This window comes from Cricetulus griseus, chromosome 5 (genome assembly GCF_003668045.3).
Source record: "Cricetulus griseus strain 17A/GY chromosome 5, alternate assembly CriGri-PICRH-1.0, whole genome shotgun sequence".
NCBI lineage: Eukaryota > Metazoa > Chordata > Mammalia > Rodentia > Cricetidae > Cricetulus > Cricetulus griseus.
The window spans coordinates 165,775,921-165,792,387 of record NC_048598.1 but is presented as its reverse complement, the minus strand read 5'-3'; the positions used below and the strand labels follow the sequence as shown (position 1 = coordinate 165,792,387).

Sequence of the window (16,467 nt, the reverse complement as noted above, 5' to 3'; positions counted from 1 at the left end):
TTTTATACTAACTGTTATAATCACCAGGTGTTTCGTGAGACCAAATTATTGTGTCTTACTAGTCTTTCCATTTCCCACAATTCTTAGTGGAGCTAAATATAGTCAACTCAAACATAATCAAATTTAATAACCAATTATTAAATTTGGGCTAGGAAATTTCATTATTATGGTGGAATTCACTGCCAAATAACACATGTCAGCAGCAAAAATGTTTTAGGAAATTTGAATCAAACATGAAGAATATCTGTACATTTCCTTCCACTCTGTTCTTCAAATGTTTACTTTTAGCAATGTGACGGTACACAGCAGTTTTTAATGGGAAGCACTGCAAACTGATGGGCAAGGCCAACTGTTGGGAAGCCCGGGGAAGTTATGTGACGACAGAGCACTGAGAAAGAAGCAAGGCTCATCCGAGTTCTGCTTTGCTTCCTATCCAGAGCTGCAGCAGTGAGCTCACTTTGCTGTAGAGTTAAGGGGATGTTTTCAGGTATTCAGCCCAGAAAGATGAAAAGACAAAGAGCACTTGTGCGTGCCAAGAGTCAGCTTTGCCTTGCATGCTGCAGTGTGAAGGTGATTAATGAACAGGATCATGTTTTGAGTTTCACTGGGAAGCTACCCACACCACAGTGACCTCAGGGCCAGCTGGGTGCCCTCAACCTGCTCTTGAATGTCATTCTGTGCCACGATATCCAGAACTTCACAAACTTAGTATCTACTAAGATGGCTCAATGTTCTTAAATGCTTTAAAAAAACAATCCCAAAAGATTTTATAATGTGAAATCAAGAGAACTGGTTGGCATGGGGTTTATCCAAATATCTTTTAATAGCAAACTGTTGGAAATGACCAAATTCTGAAAATTATTTTCTGCCATCTAGCTGCCTCTGAGTGACTTTCTAGAAGACACGATGCTCCATTCCACTTTGGCCCTCTGCCTCTTGATGATTACAGTTTCTTCCAACCTTGCCATTGCTATCAAAAAAGAAAAGAGACCTCCTCAGACACTCTCAAGAGGTACGGTAATCTCACTGGAGTTTCAAAACTCAGTCATTTCAACTGTTCTCAAAATACCTAGTATATTCATTTATAGTTTGATGATAAGCAAAAAACTAGATATTTGTTATGTGTGACTTTAAAACAGATGGTTATAAATGGGGATAATCTATTTTAGACAGTAAAAACCCAAATTTCAAATAAATAACAGTCCTTGGGTTTGGGGTTTGCTTGCTTTGTTTTCAAAACAAAGCCTTACCATGTAGACTTGGCTGGCTTGGAACTTGTTATGTAGACCAGGCTCGCCTAAACCTCATAAAGCTCTGCCTGCCTCTGTCTCCCAAGCATTGGGATTACAGGTGTGCACCACTGTGCCTGGCTCCATAGCCACAATTTGCTGCATCCTTTGCAGACATAAAGAACTGACTTGGTATCTATAGCTTTGATTAACTATTTAGACATTTGCCTTTTGCTTCAGCTTCAGAAAATCTTCTATTTTCTTATACTTACAGTTTTACTTTGGTTTAAGAAACAAATAAATCTTCATATCCAAAAGAATAATAAAGAAACAGTCCTCAAAATTAGTTTTTTTTTTTTATTTCCATGGAGAAAAATACTGAGAATCATTTGTCCCCACACAATTGATTCAAACAATCAGAATGGCCACGCAGTGCTTGTCTGCTCTTTAGACTGCTGCTCTAAGCAGAGTGTACAGTGACAATCCCCCGCAGGTGGCTTCGAGGCCATTTGTTTCTTCAGATCTATAGAGTGCCAGCTGTGTGCCCATATTGTTTACCTAAGTGAAGTAATTCAACTTTAGCCTAGCAACCACAATCTATATGTCTAGAAAGGCAATATATATTGAAAATAAATAAAGGGTAAAATCATTTCCCTGGATAAAATTTATCACATAGCTCTCCACACAAACAAACAGTTATAAAAATAAGTAGCTTAGTGAAATTAAACAACCCAAGACTAAATTACTCATTGCTCTTCAAGCTGGTCCACAGTGGAGCTCAGTGGCATCGCTATGACTGTGGTAGAAGATATTCCAGGCAGCCCATTTAGATGCTGATCGAAAAATCTGCAGCAAAGGTTTATTACCCTTGTGTCAAGGTCAGAAGACAACTAGCTGAACTTGCTGAATATTCTCTCCTTCCACTATTTGAGTTCCAGGGACCAAACTCCAGTCATCAACTGGAGTTTGATGTCATCCCCTGTGTAGGGGAAAAGGGCCAGCCAAAGAAACATACTTTGGCCCTGCAACCAGAACCAAAGAAATGCCCCCTGACACTGAAACCAGTGCCAAAGAAACACACTTTGTCCCTGGAATCAGAGCCAGTGAAAGAAATATTCCCTGGTCCTAAAATTAGAGCCAAAAAGCTACAAAGGATGAGTAAAAGAAGCACACTTTGGCCCCGAAACCAGAGCCAGATCTGGCCCTGAACATGTGCAGAAAACCAACTAATCCCTGAGCAGGGAATCATTTAGCCAATCTGAGGTCAGGGATTGAAATCTGACCAATCCCCACCCAGGAAATCTTCCTGGGAAAACTCCACCCCTTAGAAGCCCTATACAAACCCTGTTCCTGTTCAGCTCGTGGCTGGCTGGCTGGCTGTCCTCTGCCAGCACCTCTCCTGGATACGTCCCTCCTAATAAATCTCTTGAATGAGGTTTGGGTAAGACATTCCTTCACCAGAGGAGAGAAGTAACAACTCTTAGCCAGAGCCAGAGCAGAGCTGAGTGAGCTGAACTGAACTGTAACAAGTTCTCTGGGGAAACCCTCCCCTGCAGGAGCAGAGATGATACACTAGGGAAGAATTTCCCTGGAGCAGGATTATAAGCTGCTGTGCTTCTGTGACCTGAGGTATCCCTTGGCTCCCGATTGTCAGAATACTTCCCCACCTGAACTGTGACACTCAGTATTCTTTGGCTCCCAAGTGCCAGAATCCCTGTACATCCAATCTGCCATAATACTTACAGCCTGTACTGCCATGCCACCTTTCTGGCCTCCTTTTTGGCAAATTTTATGAAAATGAATTGGAGTACATTTGTCTTAACTTTGAACAGCTTGATTCTACAACTTCAGTTATTGAGACACTGTTTGAATAGAGAAAATTATTACTAATGCTGTGAGTCACTGCATTGAGAGCTGGCTTATATTTGGCTGTCTGTTTCTGTAGGGAGCCGTTCCTGCATTCTCCATTACAATGATGGTGCCTGAAGGCACCGAATGTAAATTATTTCACAGGCGCTGGGTAATTTCCATTCCTTTGATCTCTGCCTATCCCGTGGCTCATTTGGCCTGAGGAGCTGAAGCCATTCATAGGGTAACACGTCCCAGGCGACTGCTGCCAGCCTTTATTAAGGAATGGGATTCTTGGCCCGGGGTCTCCGCTCTGGTAAGCTTATGCTCTCCTCTCAAGATGCATTAAAGCTTTCCTGCAGAAGGATCCGAGTGTCCTGTGTGATTCTTGCCGGCGAGGCCATAGCGCGGGACATCTGGACTTCTTTAAGATTGCTACAACAGTGAGAAAGGTCAAAATGGCTCCTAGTAAAAGCACAGAAGCCTCTACACTAACCTCCCAAAATAGCAACATTCCCAAGCCAAAGTCCAGAAAAGACATACCTCTCCGAATTTACCACCCTGCAGTTCTGAATCCACCCCGTTAGGGGGTCTCCGCAGTGCCGGCGATGTTAACAAGTTCCCGGGTTTCGGCACCAGATGTCCCGCGCGATATTCTCGCCGGCAAGAATCACACAGGACATTCAGATCCTTCTGCAGGAAAGCTTTAATGCATCTTGAGAGAGGAGAGCATAAGCTTACCAGAGCGGAGACTCCTGCCCAAGAATCCCATTCCTTAATAAAGGCTGGCAGCCCGCCTGGGATGTGTTACCCTATGAATGGCTTTAGCTCCTCAGGCCAAATGAGCCACGGGATAGGCAGAGATCAAAGGAATGGAAATTACCCAGCGCCTGTGAAATAATTTACATTCTGTGCCTTCAGGCACCATCATTGTAATGGAGAAAGCAGGAACGACTCCCTACATGTTTCTATGTTAGAAATGACTGTGAAAAGGAGGGGGAAAGGCAGGAGCCGGTGAAAGGATTCTGAGTACCTGTGTACAGAGCAGCAGAGACAGTCTGAGTATCATATGCACAGAGCAGCAGAGATGGGGCCAGTCTGAGTACCTTGTACACAGAGCAGCAGAGATGGGGCCAAACAGTTCATGGCAAAAATGAGTGAGACAAAAACAGAAGATAGTGAGGAAAATGAATAAGATTAAAACAGACACAAACATATGGGGACCAACATTTCCTATGTCCGTTTAACAAAAGAACACCTAGGACCTGGTCCAATGACTAGCATTCAGCAGATACTCAATAAATGCATAGCTGATGAATGAATAAAATCACAGAAAACCAAAAGGCATAGCCAAAGCTAGATACAAAAATGTAGCTATGAATCTAGACCTGGAGGAAAATTTAAATTCTGTCCATTTGGCCCATGGTGATTACAACCTAGACTGTTGGAAACATGCTCCTCTGAAGAACTATGGGTATTTGGGAAGTTATATTATTGTTCCTTCTATTCCCATGGATTGGTGAATTAAAACAAAACAGATGACTTATTAGTATCTGTGGAATTAAATTGAGTGGGAAATGAGAACTGCAATGTTTCCATTGCTAAAGCTCTAGAATTTGAGTGACATTTACAACAGATGGAAGGAGCTAGAGATATTATGGCTCTGCAGTTAAGAGCATTGGCTGCTCTTCCAGGGGACCTGGACTCAAGTCTCAGCACCCACAGGGTAGTTCATATCCTCTATAACTTCAGTTCCTTGGAATCCAATTCTGACCTCCGTGATTACCAGCCACAAATGTAGTGTATATACATACATGCAAGCAAAACACCCACACAAAAAAATTTAAATATAAATCCTAAAACCAAATACAAGCAAAGAAAGAAAAGTAATTAAAGGCTGCCCACATCCTTGAGTTGTCCTCTGAGCTCCACATTTGGGCTAAGGCACATTATCCCCCACATGCAAATAAATGGATAAATAAATGTAATTAGTTTTAAAAAACCTATTTGCTTTGAGATGGTGAGAACATTCTAAAATTGATTGTAGTTTTGGCCTTGTAACTCTGGGAATATACTACAAAGAATGTGCACTTTCTATGAGTGAATTGAATCATTTGTGAATAACATCTCAATAAAGTTATTACCAAAGAACCAATAAAGGAAACAAGAAGAAACACAGAATCATGTTTATCTTACTTCATGATTCTGCCCTTGATTACAGCTGTTACATACCTGTGGTATCAAATCTACACACAGCAGGCTGACATTTGGACATAGGAAAACTTGAACTTAACTAGACTCCAAATATTTCTTTCATGAAAATTCAGTCTTTCTCCAGACTTTGGAAATCTCCCATGGAGGGCCTCACCCTCCCTGGGGAGCAGAGGGGGGATGGAGAGGGGAGTTGGGAGGGTTGGTGGTAGGAGGAAGGGAGGGAGAAGGAACTGGGATTGACATGTGAAGCAAGCTTCTAATTTAAATTTTAAAAATTAAAAAAAAAGAAAATTCAGTCTTTCTCATCTATCCCTGGGTCAAGTCTTAAACACTCTTACAATATTCCTGTATGCTCTGTACCTTCTATTTCTTGTGTGCTTTATTCTTCAATCTCTAGCACAAATTCCCAACTGCTGTTGTTTTCTTTTCAAGACCAGTGGAGTATCTGTAATCACAGCTTTCTCTTTCCCTCCTTTCCACTCCATAAATGTTTCGTGTGTGTGTGTGTGTGTGTGTGTGTGTGTGTGTTCAAACATGAAATTCTCTGCAATGTTTTTCAAGTAAAAAAGTAGAATTTGGAACTCCTTTTCCTCAGTGTGCACTGTCATAGAAGCAGTCAGCATCCTTTGGTACTCAAGATACAAAGGTTGTAATATAGTTGTAGTATAGTCAGAAGGACTCTTGGCTGTTTTTTAGAAGTATGCTGATAACTGCTATTTCTCATATATTCTGAAAGGTAGAGCTTTTGCATGACCAGAGATGTCTTCTCAGCTACCATTGTCCATCATCCAGCACTGATGAATGGGTCAAGTTTTGATGCACACTCCCAAATTCCCCAGAGTACAGTCTGATAGGGCACCCCTTCTTTGTATCCAGATATAATGTACTATCTTTTACACTGGATGTCAGGCAACAGCTTTGGAGCTGTCATATGTCTGTAGATTGACATCTGCTCATCAGACAGAGAGACCTTTGGCCTTGAATAATGCATCAATTTCTCTCTTCTTCAGGATGGGGAGATGACATCACTTGGGTACAAACTTATGAAGAAGGTCTCTTTCATGCTCGCAAAAGGTAAAACCCCTCTCAGTTACGGTTAACACACCATTTCTTATGCCTCATGGAAGAACCAAAAACAGTTGTGTTAGCTTCTGAGAGAATGAAACAGTTCTTGCTCTGTTGTGTGATGTCACAGTTGCTATTATAGTAGCGTTTTAGCTACTCTTCTCACCGCTGTAACCAGACCCCTGACCAGAGCAATTTAAAGGAAAAGGATTTATCCTGAGTCAGGATTCAGGGACAAAATGAATTATCCTGAGGAAGGCATGGCAGCAGAGGCAGCAGGTGACATCACACTGGCAGTCAGGAAACAGAGAGTGGGCCAGAAAAAGGCCACCTATAACCTATAAGGACTGCCCACCAGCCCCCATTGTCTCCACCTTCCAAAGGTTCCGAAGCTTCACAAAACCACACCACCATCTGGGGAGCAATTATTCAAACAAACAAGCCTACAGGGAGGGAACATTTCACGTGTAAACCATAACAAATGGTATTTTTTAGTTGTAGAAGCTCTAAATAACTCCCAATGAATTTCTTTATTACACAGTCAAACTTTTAAATGTAAGCTGTATGAATAAGATGGTGTCACTCACTAGGCACTACTTAAGCTTACTAGGAAAGCCATTCACAGGCACAGTCCTCCAGCCAGTCTGGTCAGCCAGGCATCTTGAGGAACTTTATTTTACACTCATAGTTATATTTAATCAGCCAACTACTAGTTGACCATGATCTGCTGTGTGTCAGGAACTGGTCCAGACTCGATGACCAAATGTTCCATCATTTTATCCTTAAAGATCTACTAAATCCCTTCTCCGCCTCCACTCCCCAGGCAGGGTGGGGGCCCTCGATGGGGGCTCCCCAAAGTCCACCACTTCATCCTGGGCCGGGCCTACATGTGAAGCAAGCTTGTTCCTAATTTGAACTAATAAAAAAAAAAAGATCTACTAAATCTCCTGGAGAATTTATCAAATATCTGATGAATAGTAATGTCCCATTAAAGTTAAAACACAGAAAATTAAATTAAAATTGAATTAAATGTTCTCAAAACAATAAATATTAGAGAAAAATCTCATTTCCAAATATGAGTGTAAGAAAAAAACATATGAACAAATTATAGCCTCAGAACATATAAAGCATCTTCCCAGATAGGGTAAGATTCCATCTGGAAATTCTAGGAAGACAAAAGACTAAGAATTCATCTGTTACAGAAGTCAATATTTAGGGCTGGTGGTGCAGCCCAGCTGGTAGAGTTTTAGCAGACCAGGCAAAAGCCCCAAGGTAATCCTCATTGTTACATAAAATGAGTGTGACAGTACACACCTATAATGCCAGGACTCTGGAGCTAAGAGCAAGAGGATCAGAAGTTCAAGGTCATCCCTAGCTATGTAGCAAGTTCAAGCAAGCTAGTCTGAAATCCATGAGACTTTGTGGAGACAGGTGCATCCCAGGAGCTCACAGGGCAGCCCTTCTAGATGAATGGCACAGTTCCAGCTCAGGGAAAAACCCTGCCTCATGATTATGAGGTAAGGCTTTGATGGAGGATGACAGTGACATGCTGCTCTGGCCTCTTCATGCACCGAATGGGTGTTTGCACACACACACTCAGGTGTACATGCCACATAAACACACCACAAACGACACTCATGTGCATGTACCCTGTACACACACTATACACAACACCCATGTGCATGCACCATACACACACGACACACAACACCCATGTGCATATACCCTGTACACACACCACACACAACACCCATGTGCATATACCCTGTACACACACCACACACAACACCCATGTGCATATACCCTGTACACACACCATACACAACACCCATGTGCATGTACCCTGTACACACACCACACACAACACCCATGTGCATGCACCCTGTACACACACCACACACAACACCCATGTGCATGCACCCTGTATACACACCACACACAACAGCCATGTGCTTGCACCACATACCTATACCACACATAACCCCCATGTGCATGCACCACATACCTATATCACACACGCAGAATTGTGCATCAAATGGGTCAAAGAGAATATTAAAATGGAAGTTTTTTAATATTTTGAGGCAAACCAAAGTGGAAGGTCAATATACTAAAACTTTCTGCAATGTACTAGAAACAATTCAAAGAGGGAAATTTCTTTGGGAGGGATTTCTGAATAAATATCTTTATCTTTTTTGTTTAAAAAAAAGAAAATTCCAAATAATCTAATATTGTGACACCCTTCATCCCCCCTCCCAAAGAAGGAAACTAAGGTCAAAATTAGTATTAGGCAGGACATAATAAAACCAAAGCAAATACAAGCAAATGAGTACTCAAGAATACAATGGACAGGAACATACCAAGAAAAGCTGGGTTTTTAGTTTTTACAAGAGATAAAACCAATATCGTAGTAAATACATGAGCAAAGAAAAAGAAGGGATTCTAATAAAATCAGAATGAAAGGGAGAAATGACAAATGGTATCACAGATCTAAGGGATCCAGCAGTTGCTTGTGGCCTCCCTCAGTACCTGCACATACACACACACACACACACACACACACACACACACACACACACACACCACGTACACACACACACACACATGCAAATACACATACACATAAATAAAAGTAAAAATAAATGAAGAAAACACAACCAACCAAATAAAATGTTATCACAGAAATGGTCATCAGAGACTATTTTGAATAACTATTAAGCTAATAAATTAAATATTCCAGCAGAAACATAAATTCCCATACTTCCCATATACATAAAACCATAAAGATTTAATCATGAATAGAAAATTTGAACAGACCAGTAAAGAAATTGTATTCATAATTTTAAAAGCCTTCCACCAAAGCAAATCCCAATATCTGATGGTTCTAATTTTTTGTTTGTTTTTGAAACAGCAAGCTGTGCTTCTGCCTTAAGCACCCCATACACTGGTGTACAGCTCTGTGCTAACACTCCCTGCCTAGTAAACTACTAGAGAATTAATATTAATCCTCCTCAAATTCATCTAAAAAATGGAAAGAAAATGATATATTTAAATTTTGTTAATAAGGCTTGAAATACCCTGATAACAAAGTCAGGCAGGTACTACAAGAAAGGAAAAGAAAAAAAGAAAAAGAAACAATAGGTCATACCCTTTTGGAGGTTTGAATAAAAATGACCTCATAGACTCATATGGAGTGGCACTATTTGAAAGGATTAGGACATATGACCTTGTTGAAGGAAGCCTGTCATGGGCAGTGGGCTTTGAGGTTTTAATGATCAAGCCAAGCCTATGGATTCAGATGTAGAACTCTCAGTTACCTCTCCAACTCTTGTCTGCCTGCATGCTGCCCTGCTTCCCACCATGATGATAATGGACTAAACCTCCTAATCTGTAAGCCAGCCCCACTTAGATGCTTTAATTTAAAAGAGTTGTCATGGCTATGGTGTCTCTTCACAGCAATAGAACAATGACTAAGATATCCTTGATGAACACAAATTGAAAAATTCTTAACAAGATTCTAGCGAATAGAATCCCACAGCACATTAAAAATATCAGTAGCTATTGTTGGATAGGTTTTAACTCTAGAATGTAGGATCAATCAATATATGCTAATAAGCATGATATCCCGTATTAACACAATGAAGAATCACATGATCTCTCTCAAGAGATACTGATAAGCATCTGACAGAACTTAACACTCACAGCAAACTAGTTCTAGAATTGCTGGCCCTCAGCACAAGAACCTTATGCCCTTACGTCACAAGCCCAATAGATGAGTTGAAAGTTTTTCTCTAAGTATCTCTGGATGTCCTGAGCAACCAAACTAAGCAAGATAAAAAACATAAAAGGCATCAAATGAGAAGGGTATAAACTAAATCATTCCCATATGCACAGGAAATGATTGTATACAGAGAAAACCCCAGGGGCTATTAGAGCTCATAAAAGATTTCAGGTAAGTAAACAAAAGAAACCAGTATTTCTGACTATCTGGCTTTCCTGCATGGCCATATGCAATGGAGAAAGACAAAGGCCAAGGAGGGGGAAGGGAGGAAAGGGAGGGACTCTAACATGAAGTCCTCTTTAAAATGAAAAAAGAAATCTCAAGTCAACACAAACAAATGAGTGAAGAATACAATAGTTCAGAACAAATAATACACAACGGGAAAATATGAGAACTATTTTGTAGGAAGCTAAATGGCAGTAATCTCTTTTCTTTTTCCACATTGGGCAAAATAATTTAAAACTGCTGATGAATTTTAAGAGAGGCACAAGGTGTTTCCTGCAAAAGAGAACGTGAATTGGTACATCTTCAATGGAGAATAAGCCAGCAATATGAATGCACATATTCTTTGGTACACAAAAATCTGCTTCTGGAAATTTATTCACAAATATGCACACACAGATGCAAAATCATACACAAATAACAAAGGCCTGTACATCAGATAAGTGCTTATTCAAATGTAAATGGGAGGTTGGAAATGATTTAAATATCCATTTCAAGGGGATTAATTAGGGAAGTTCAAGCATATTTAGTGGAATACTATATTTTTTCAAAACTACAGAATAAGATCTAAGACATAAGTTAGATTGAAAATATGCAGATACATGTTTGCAGTCTTATTTTTGTTTTTTAACTTCAGAGAGGTCTCCCTAAATTGTCTTGGCTGTACCCATCTTGTGTTTTTTAGGAACACACTCATACTTATGAACACAGGGTTGTAAACAAATCTATGGTTGTAAACAAGACACACCCACATTTAGGAAATTGGCCCCAAACCTCTGGAAGATGAAATGATACCACTACTTACTTATGGAAGACATATTTGAGAGGAGGAACTTCTACTTTTCAAGTTTTAAGTCACATGAATTTAAAATTGATTTTAAAAGGGAAAAATGCACGAATTGAAAAGGCAGTCTACCAAATGATGATAAGTAGTGGGGCCCCAGGCAGCCTCTGATTTTAGAGTCCCAAATGTTCCTCTCTCTCTCTCTCTCTCTCTCTCTCTCTCTCTCTCTCTCTCTCTCTCTGTCTCCCTCCCTCCCTCTATCCCTTTCTCTCCCTCCCCCAGGCCTCTCACAGTTGAACTCGCCATTTCATAAGGTTTTAGCTCAGGGATCACAGATTCATATACAGTATATGAACTAAGAATTTTAAAATTTGGGGAAAATAAAGATATAGTATTTTGTAATGTGAAAATGACACTAATCCCACATTTTAGTGTTCACAAATGTTTTGCTGAAACACAAATACTGCTTTTAACCACTTCTACATGACAGTGGTGGAGTTAAGTATGCAAATGAAAATGTGGCCACAGCCCCTCAGATATTTACTCTCTTCTACCGAAGAAACACAACAAAACAAAAACTTGTTTTAGGCTGTAGCTACTTCAGTTTCTGCCATAGGCTCTCTGCTTTTCTTTAAATGGAGTAACAGCTCATTTGCAAACTGTTAAGAGTGATTCTTCTGATGCTGGAGTTGATTTCCCCAGACTTCCTCCAATCACCCTCAAGCACAGCCGCCACTTCAAGATGCCTTGTAGAAACTGGGAAGAAGTGGCAGCCAGTCAGAAAAGCAGAGTGGCCCATGCCCCTGCCTGCTCTGCCTCAAGATGCCTACCCGCATTGGCGATGGTCAGAAAAGCTATCTAATAGAAAACTTACTCGGCTGATGCATACAAGGCTGAATATAGACCTGCCTGTGATTGTATCATTAAACATCTTGGGCTCAGGAGGGCTGACTCTGGCTTGACCTGCCTGTGTAAGCCTCATTGAATACCTTTAGACTTGACTCACAGCTGGTAAGAAGTGGGTATGACATTTCATTCATCATAGCTCAATCTGTAATAACTCAATAGCAATGCTGGTGAATGGCAGTTTTCTAATTAGCCCACAAATCTTAAAGGTAAGTTGGAAGGATCTTATCCAAAATGTACTTCTAATCCAAGTTTGAGAAGTAAAATTAATCATTCAAAGTTTGTGTTTAACATTTGTTGAGACTAAAAAAAAAAAATGCTGGATACAACATAGATTATTTATGTAATTACATTTTGTAATTGCTTTTGAAAAGATTTATGCTGGCTTGGGAATGCAGCCAACTAGTAGAGTGCTTGCCTAGCATGTCCACATTAATTAATCAACTAATACATAAAATTTTTGTTGAATAAATATGTCCTAAAATCACTCTCTTTTGATGCCCGTGATTAGCTTATTATCAAAGCCATATTTGAAAAATTATCCTATAATCTGCCTTAGTCAATTTTGTGTTGCTATAATCAAATATATCAGGCTGGGTAATTTGTAAATCAAAGAGGTAATAGCTCCAGAAATTCAAGAGCATGGACATCAGTGTCTGCCTGGCTCTGAAGAGGCCTCATGGCAGATGGCATCACAGGATATGACTGTATGCAAAGAGGATTAAAAAATTCCAGCCTCACAGCAATGCATTCTTGTGGGAAGTAGTCCAGTCCCAGGAGATACATTAACATAGTCTTGAGGACAGAGCCATTATTTACCTTTGTTATTATCTACAGAGCCATTAGCCACCTTCCTACCCTGAAATTTTCCACCGTGTCATCGTCCCACTGGGGCCCTGCTTCCACCATAAGAACCTTTTGGGAAATGATGAAACCTAAAACGTGCAAATGTCTACATCATACTCATTTTATCCCTTCTGTAATTACTGTTGTCTCTTTGCTCTTTGACTAGAGTTAGGGAATAAGTTAGTTAGTATAACCAACTAGTTTAGAGTCAAAATCAAAATGACCCTGAAAAAAGGTGTTAGTAGAGGACTCTCATTGAATTATTGTAAATTTAGGTCAACACAAGAATGGAAAGACACGGAACTGGTCAAATAGGACTACTTTTTAAAAACTTAAAAGATAAACCAAGAACATTTTAAATTGACTCTTCTCAAATCACATATCATGCTTTCATTAGAAATAATTTTGTTTTTAGCATCCCTTGAGCCTGGAGATAGCATTATTCTCAAATTATCTACACATGCTACATTGGACCTAAGTGTCACCTACTACTCTAAGCTATGGTACCTGTACCCCACACAAATTCTGACTCAGTATGTTATGTGAGCTCATGTTTATAATACTGTACTTGATGAGTTCTGGGGCCACATACTGGGTGACACTACCTAATATAGGCTTCATTGTAAGTGCAAGTCTGAGATTTTTATTTAAGTATTGTACATAGTACCAACAACTTAAATCTAATTCTATTTTATAATTTTATTCAACATTTATCTCTTAACTTCACTCTATGCTTTTTCTGTCTAGTAACAAGCCATTGATGGTTATTCACCACCTGGAAAACTGTCAATACTGTCAAGGTAATTTTTGTCTATGGGGATTTTACTGTATATCCAACATGAGATAGAAGTGAGCTTGTGAGAACTGTTCAGAAGGCACGCAGGCAAATCCCATTTTAGAAATGTAATTCCCAGACTACCACCATTTGACCAAGATGCTTAAAGACCACATGAGAGCCATCTAGGGGTGCCCTCTGGTAATTGCAGTAGAAGAATGGTGAGTCAAAGGTAAACCTGGCCTAAGTAGTGAGACACAGTGAAGACAACAGATTACAATGATTGCCAGGTAGTGGTGGTGCACGCCTTTAATACCAGCACTTGGGAGGCAGAGACAGATGGATCTCTGTGAGTTCAAGGCCAGACTGGTCTACAAGTGAGCTCCAAGACAGGCTCCAAAGATACAGGGAAACCCTGTCTTGGAAAAAAAAAAAAAGATTACACTGATTGTTCGTATTTGTGGAATGTGAAACTACAATGTGCTCTTGGGAATGTGACACTTTTTAAAAGAATCAAAGTGACTAGGAAAACTTGCTGACAGAAATTGTTCTAACCAATGAGTTACTGAGCAATTTAAATTATAAAACTTCATTCATTAATGTCAGTGTTCCTTGACATCTCCATGGACATACTCTAGCTCATAGGTTCCCAGGGAGGGAAGTGGTAAAGGACAACAAACCATTTGCACCCATGTCATTGATGGACATGATAAAAAACACACTGGCTAACTGACATTTTTCTCCCTCACAGCACTAAAACAGGAATTTTCCAAAAATGAAGAAATACAAGAAATGGCTCAGAATGGCTTTATCATGCTGAATATCATGGTACATGAACTCAACAGTGTTTTTTTAATGTTGGAACTTCATAGAAATTTTTAACTCTTTTTTTTCCAGAAAGCATGCATGGTCAAGAATTAGTTACTACAGAATTTTAAAAGGCCCTAATGTATAACTTATTGAAAATTTAGTTTCCATAAAGAATGCTATGCAGTCCAATATTGTTCATTTATTTCATCTTCTTCTAGCATGAGACCACGGACAAGAACTTGTCACCTGATGGGCAGTATGTGCCAAGGATCATGTTTGTTGGTATGTGTGCATCTTCATTTATCAGGTTTGCAAAACTAGCAGGAATCTCAGCATTCTTGCTTTCATTTGATTTGCGTTGAGGCTCTAACGTAAGCAGTATTCTATTTAAAGGGGGGGGGAGTCATTTCTCACCCAATCAATAGTATTGTGTTCTTCTTAGATCTCTAGCCAAAATTCACAATATTACTTACAGATTTTAATATTTATAAGCAATTTGTGCTGTTAAATCAACTTTCAGAACAAGACCCCAAGAGAGATTAAAAGAGAGCCATGGATTCACATGAGAACTAACTTTGCTAATAAACTTGCCTGACCTTGGTTTTAGAGTGGGAGAACGAACAATGTTAAGACCATGTTAATCGCTGTTTGAGTGACTTTGTTTTGGGTTGCTTTTTAACAGACCCTTCTTTGACTGTCAGGACTGATATAACTGGAAGATACTCTAACAGACTGTACACATACGAACCTCAGGACTTACCCTTGTGTGAGTATTCATAAATCACAACAGTGCTGTCCATGATTCCAATCTCTGGTGCTGGGCATGGTATCTAAAATGCAGACTCACAGCTCCCTGCCCCCACCAAAAAACCTTCTCAGAGGACTCAGAATCTTCGTTTCAGCAGGGTTGCCTGTAACTTCCAATGATCACTGAATTATGACATCAATAAGAACTTAGCAGACATTAAAGTGACACAAACTTTAGCAGAGATAATTCCATCTCCTGGTGTCAAAGACCCCATGTGCTGTTCTCAGAGGACAATCATGACAATTTTGCCTGTCTTAAATGCCTATAAGTAAAGAGGTACAAATTTATTTAGGACTTTAAACATTTTTAATAACAGTCGCTATTAGCCACATTTAAGAAGATGGTATTGGTCTCAGATGTAGAAATACTGTATACATTCAATAACTAACTAATTAGAAAACCCTCTCAAGGCTCCCTGAATAGAAATGCTGATTGTAAATGAATCTGATGAACCACCTCTGATTGATGTAATCCCTGAATTTACAAATATTCCTTTTGCTTATAATATTGTATGTTAAAGAGCCAACTAGTATAAAAATTAAACAATCCAATGTTCTATATTACCATTTAGATGATAACATCTACTACTTTCATTTACTAAGGGCACAACATGTGTTTCCTCCTATTGCAGTGGTAGATAACATGAAGAAAGCACTAAGACTTATCCAGTCAGAGTTGTAAGGAATGATAGAAAGATGCTTCAACTCTAAGAAGTCAAACGGGAAACAAAACGCTCTGAGTCACTAGCAAACACAAAATGAATAAGTACATGGACTATGCAACATTACTATTCAGATTTGTGAACATGTCTGTGCTAATTCACAAAGGTAAAATTTATTTGAATAAACGTTGAAATGTGCGAGGCTGCTGTAGTTTGATGTTTACCTCTATCACTAGACAGTTTGCCATGAGCTCAGAGTTGCTATGCTCTATGTATGAAATGTCCCCACTGCCTCGTGTTTTGAAGGCTTGCTACTCAAATAGTAAAGAAGCTCTGGAAACTTCAGAAGGTGGGATCCAGCTAGAGGTTCTAGATCGTGATAGTAGCTCATGGAGAGTACCTCCTCTTCTTATCTTTCTCTCTACTTCCTATTGACCAAGAGGAAGAGCCTCTGCCACACACTTTCCCCCCTACAACTGTTCTGCCTAACATGGACCAACTGGCCATGGACCAGACCCTCT

General features: G+C 39.8%; 1 protein-coding gene across 1 annotated transcript; it reads left to right on the top strand.

Moving 5' to 3' along the window:
- The first annotated feature begins 906 nt into the window (after positions 1 to 906).
- Agr3 (anterior gradient 3, protein disulphide isomerase family member) lies at positions 907 to 16,102 on the top strand. The gene is made up of 7 exons (XM_035445129.1): positions 907 to 1,012; positions 6,302 to 6,365; positions 13,640 to 13,692; positions 14,419 to 14,495; positions 14,696 to 14,759; positions 15,160 to 15,243; positions 15,917 to 16,102. Exons 1-7 carry the CDS (start codon positions 907 to 909, stop codon positions 15,964 to 15,966), a joined length of 498 nt encoding a protein of 165 aa, XP_035301020.1. The 3' UTR covers positions 15,967 to 16,102.
- Positions 16,103 to 16,467: the final 365 nt, after the last annotated feature.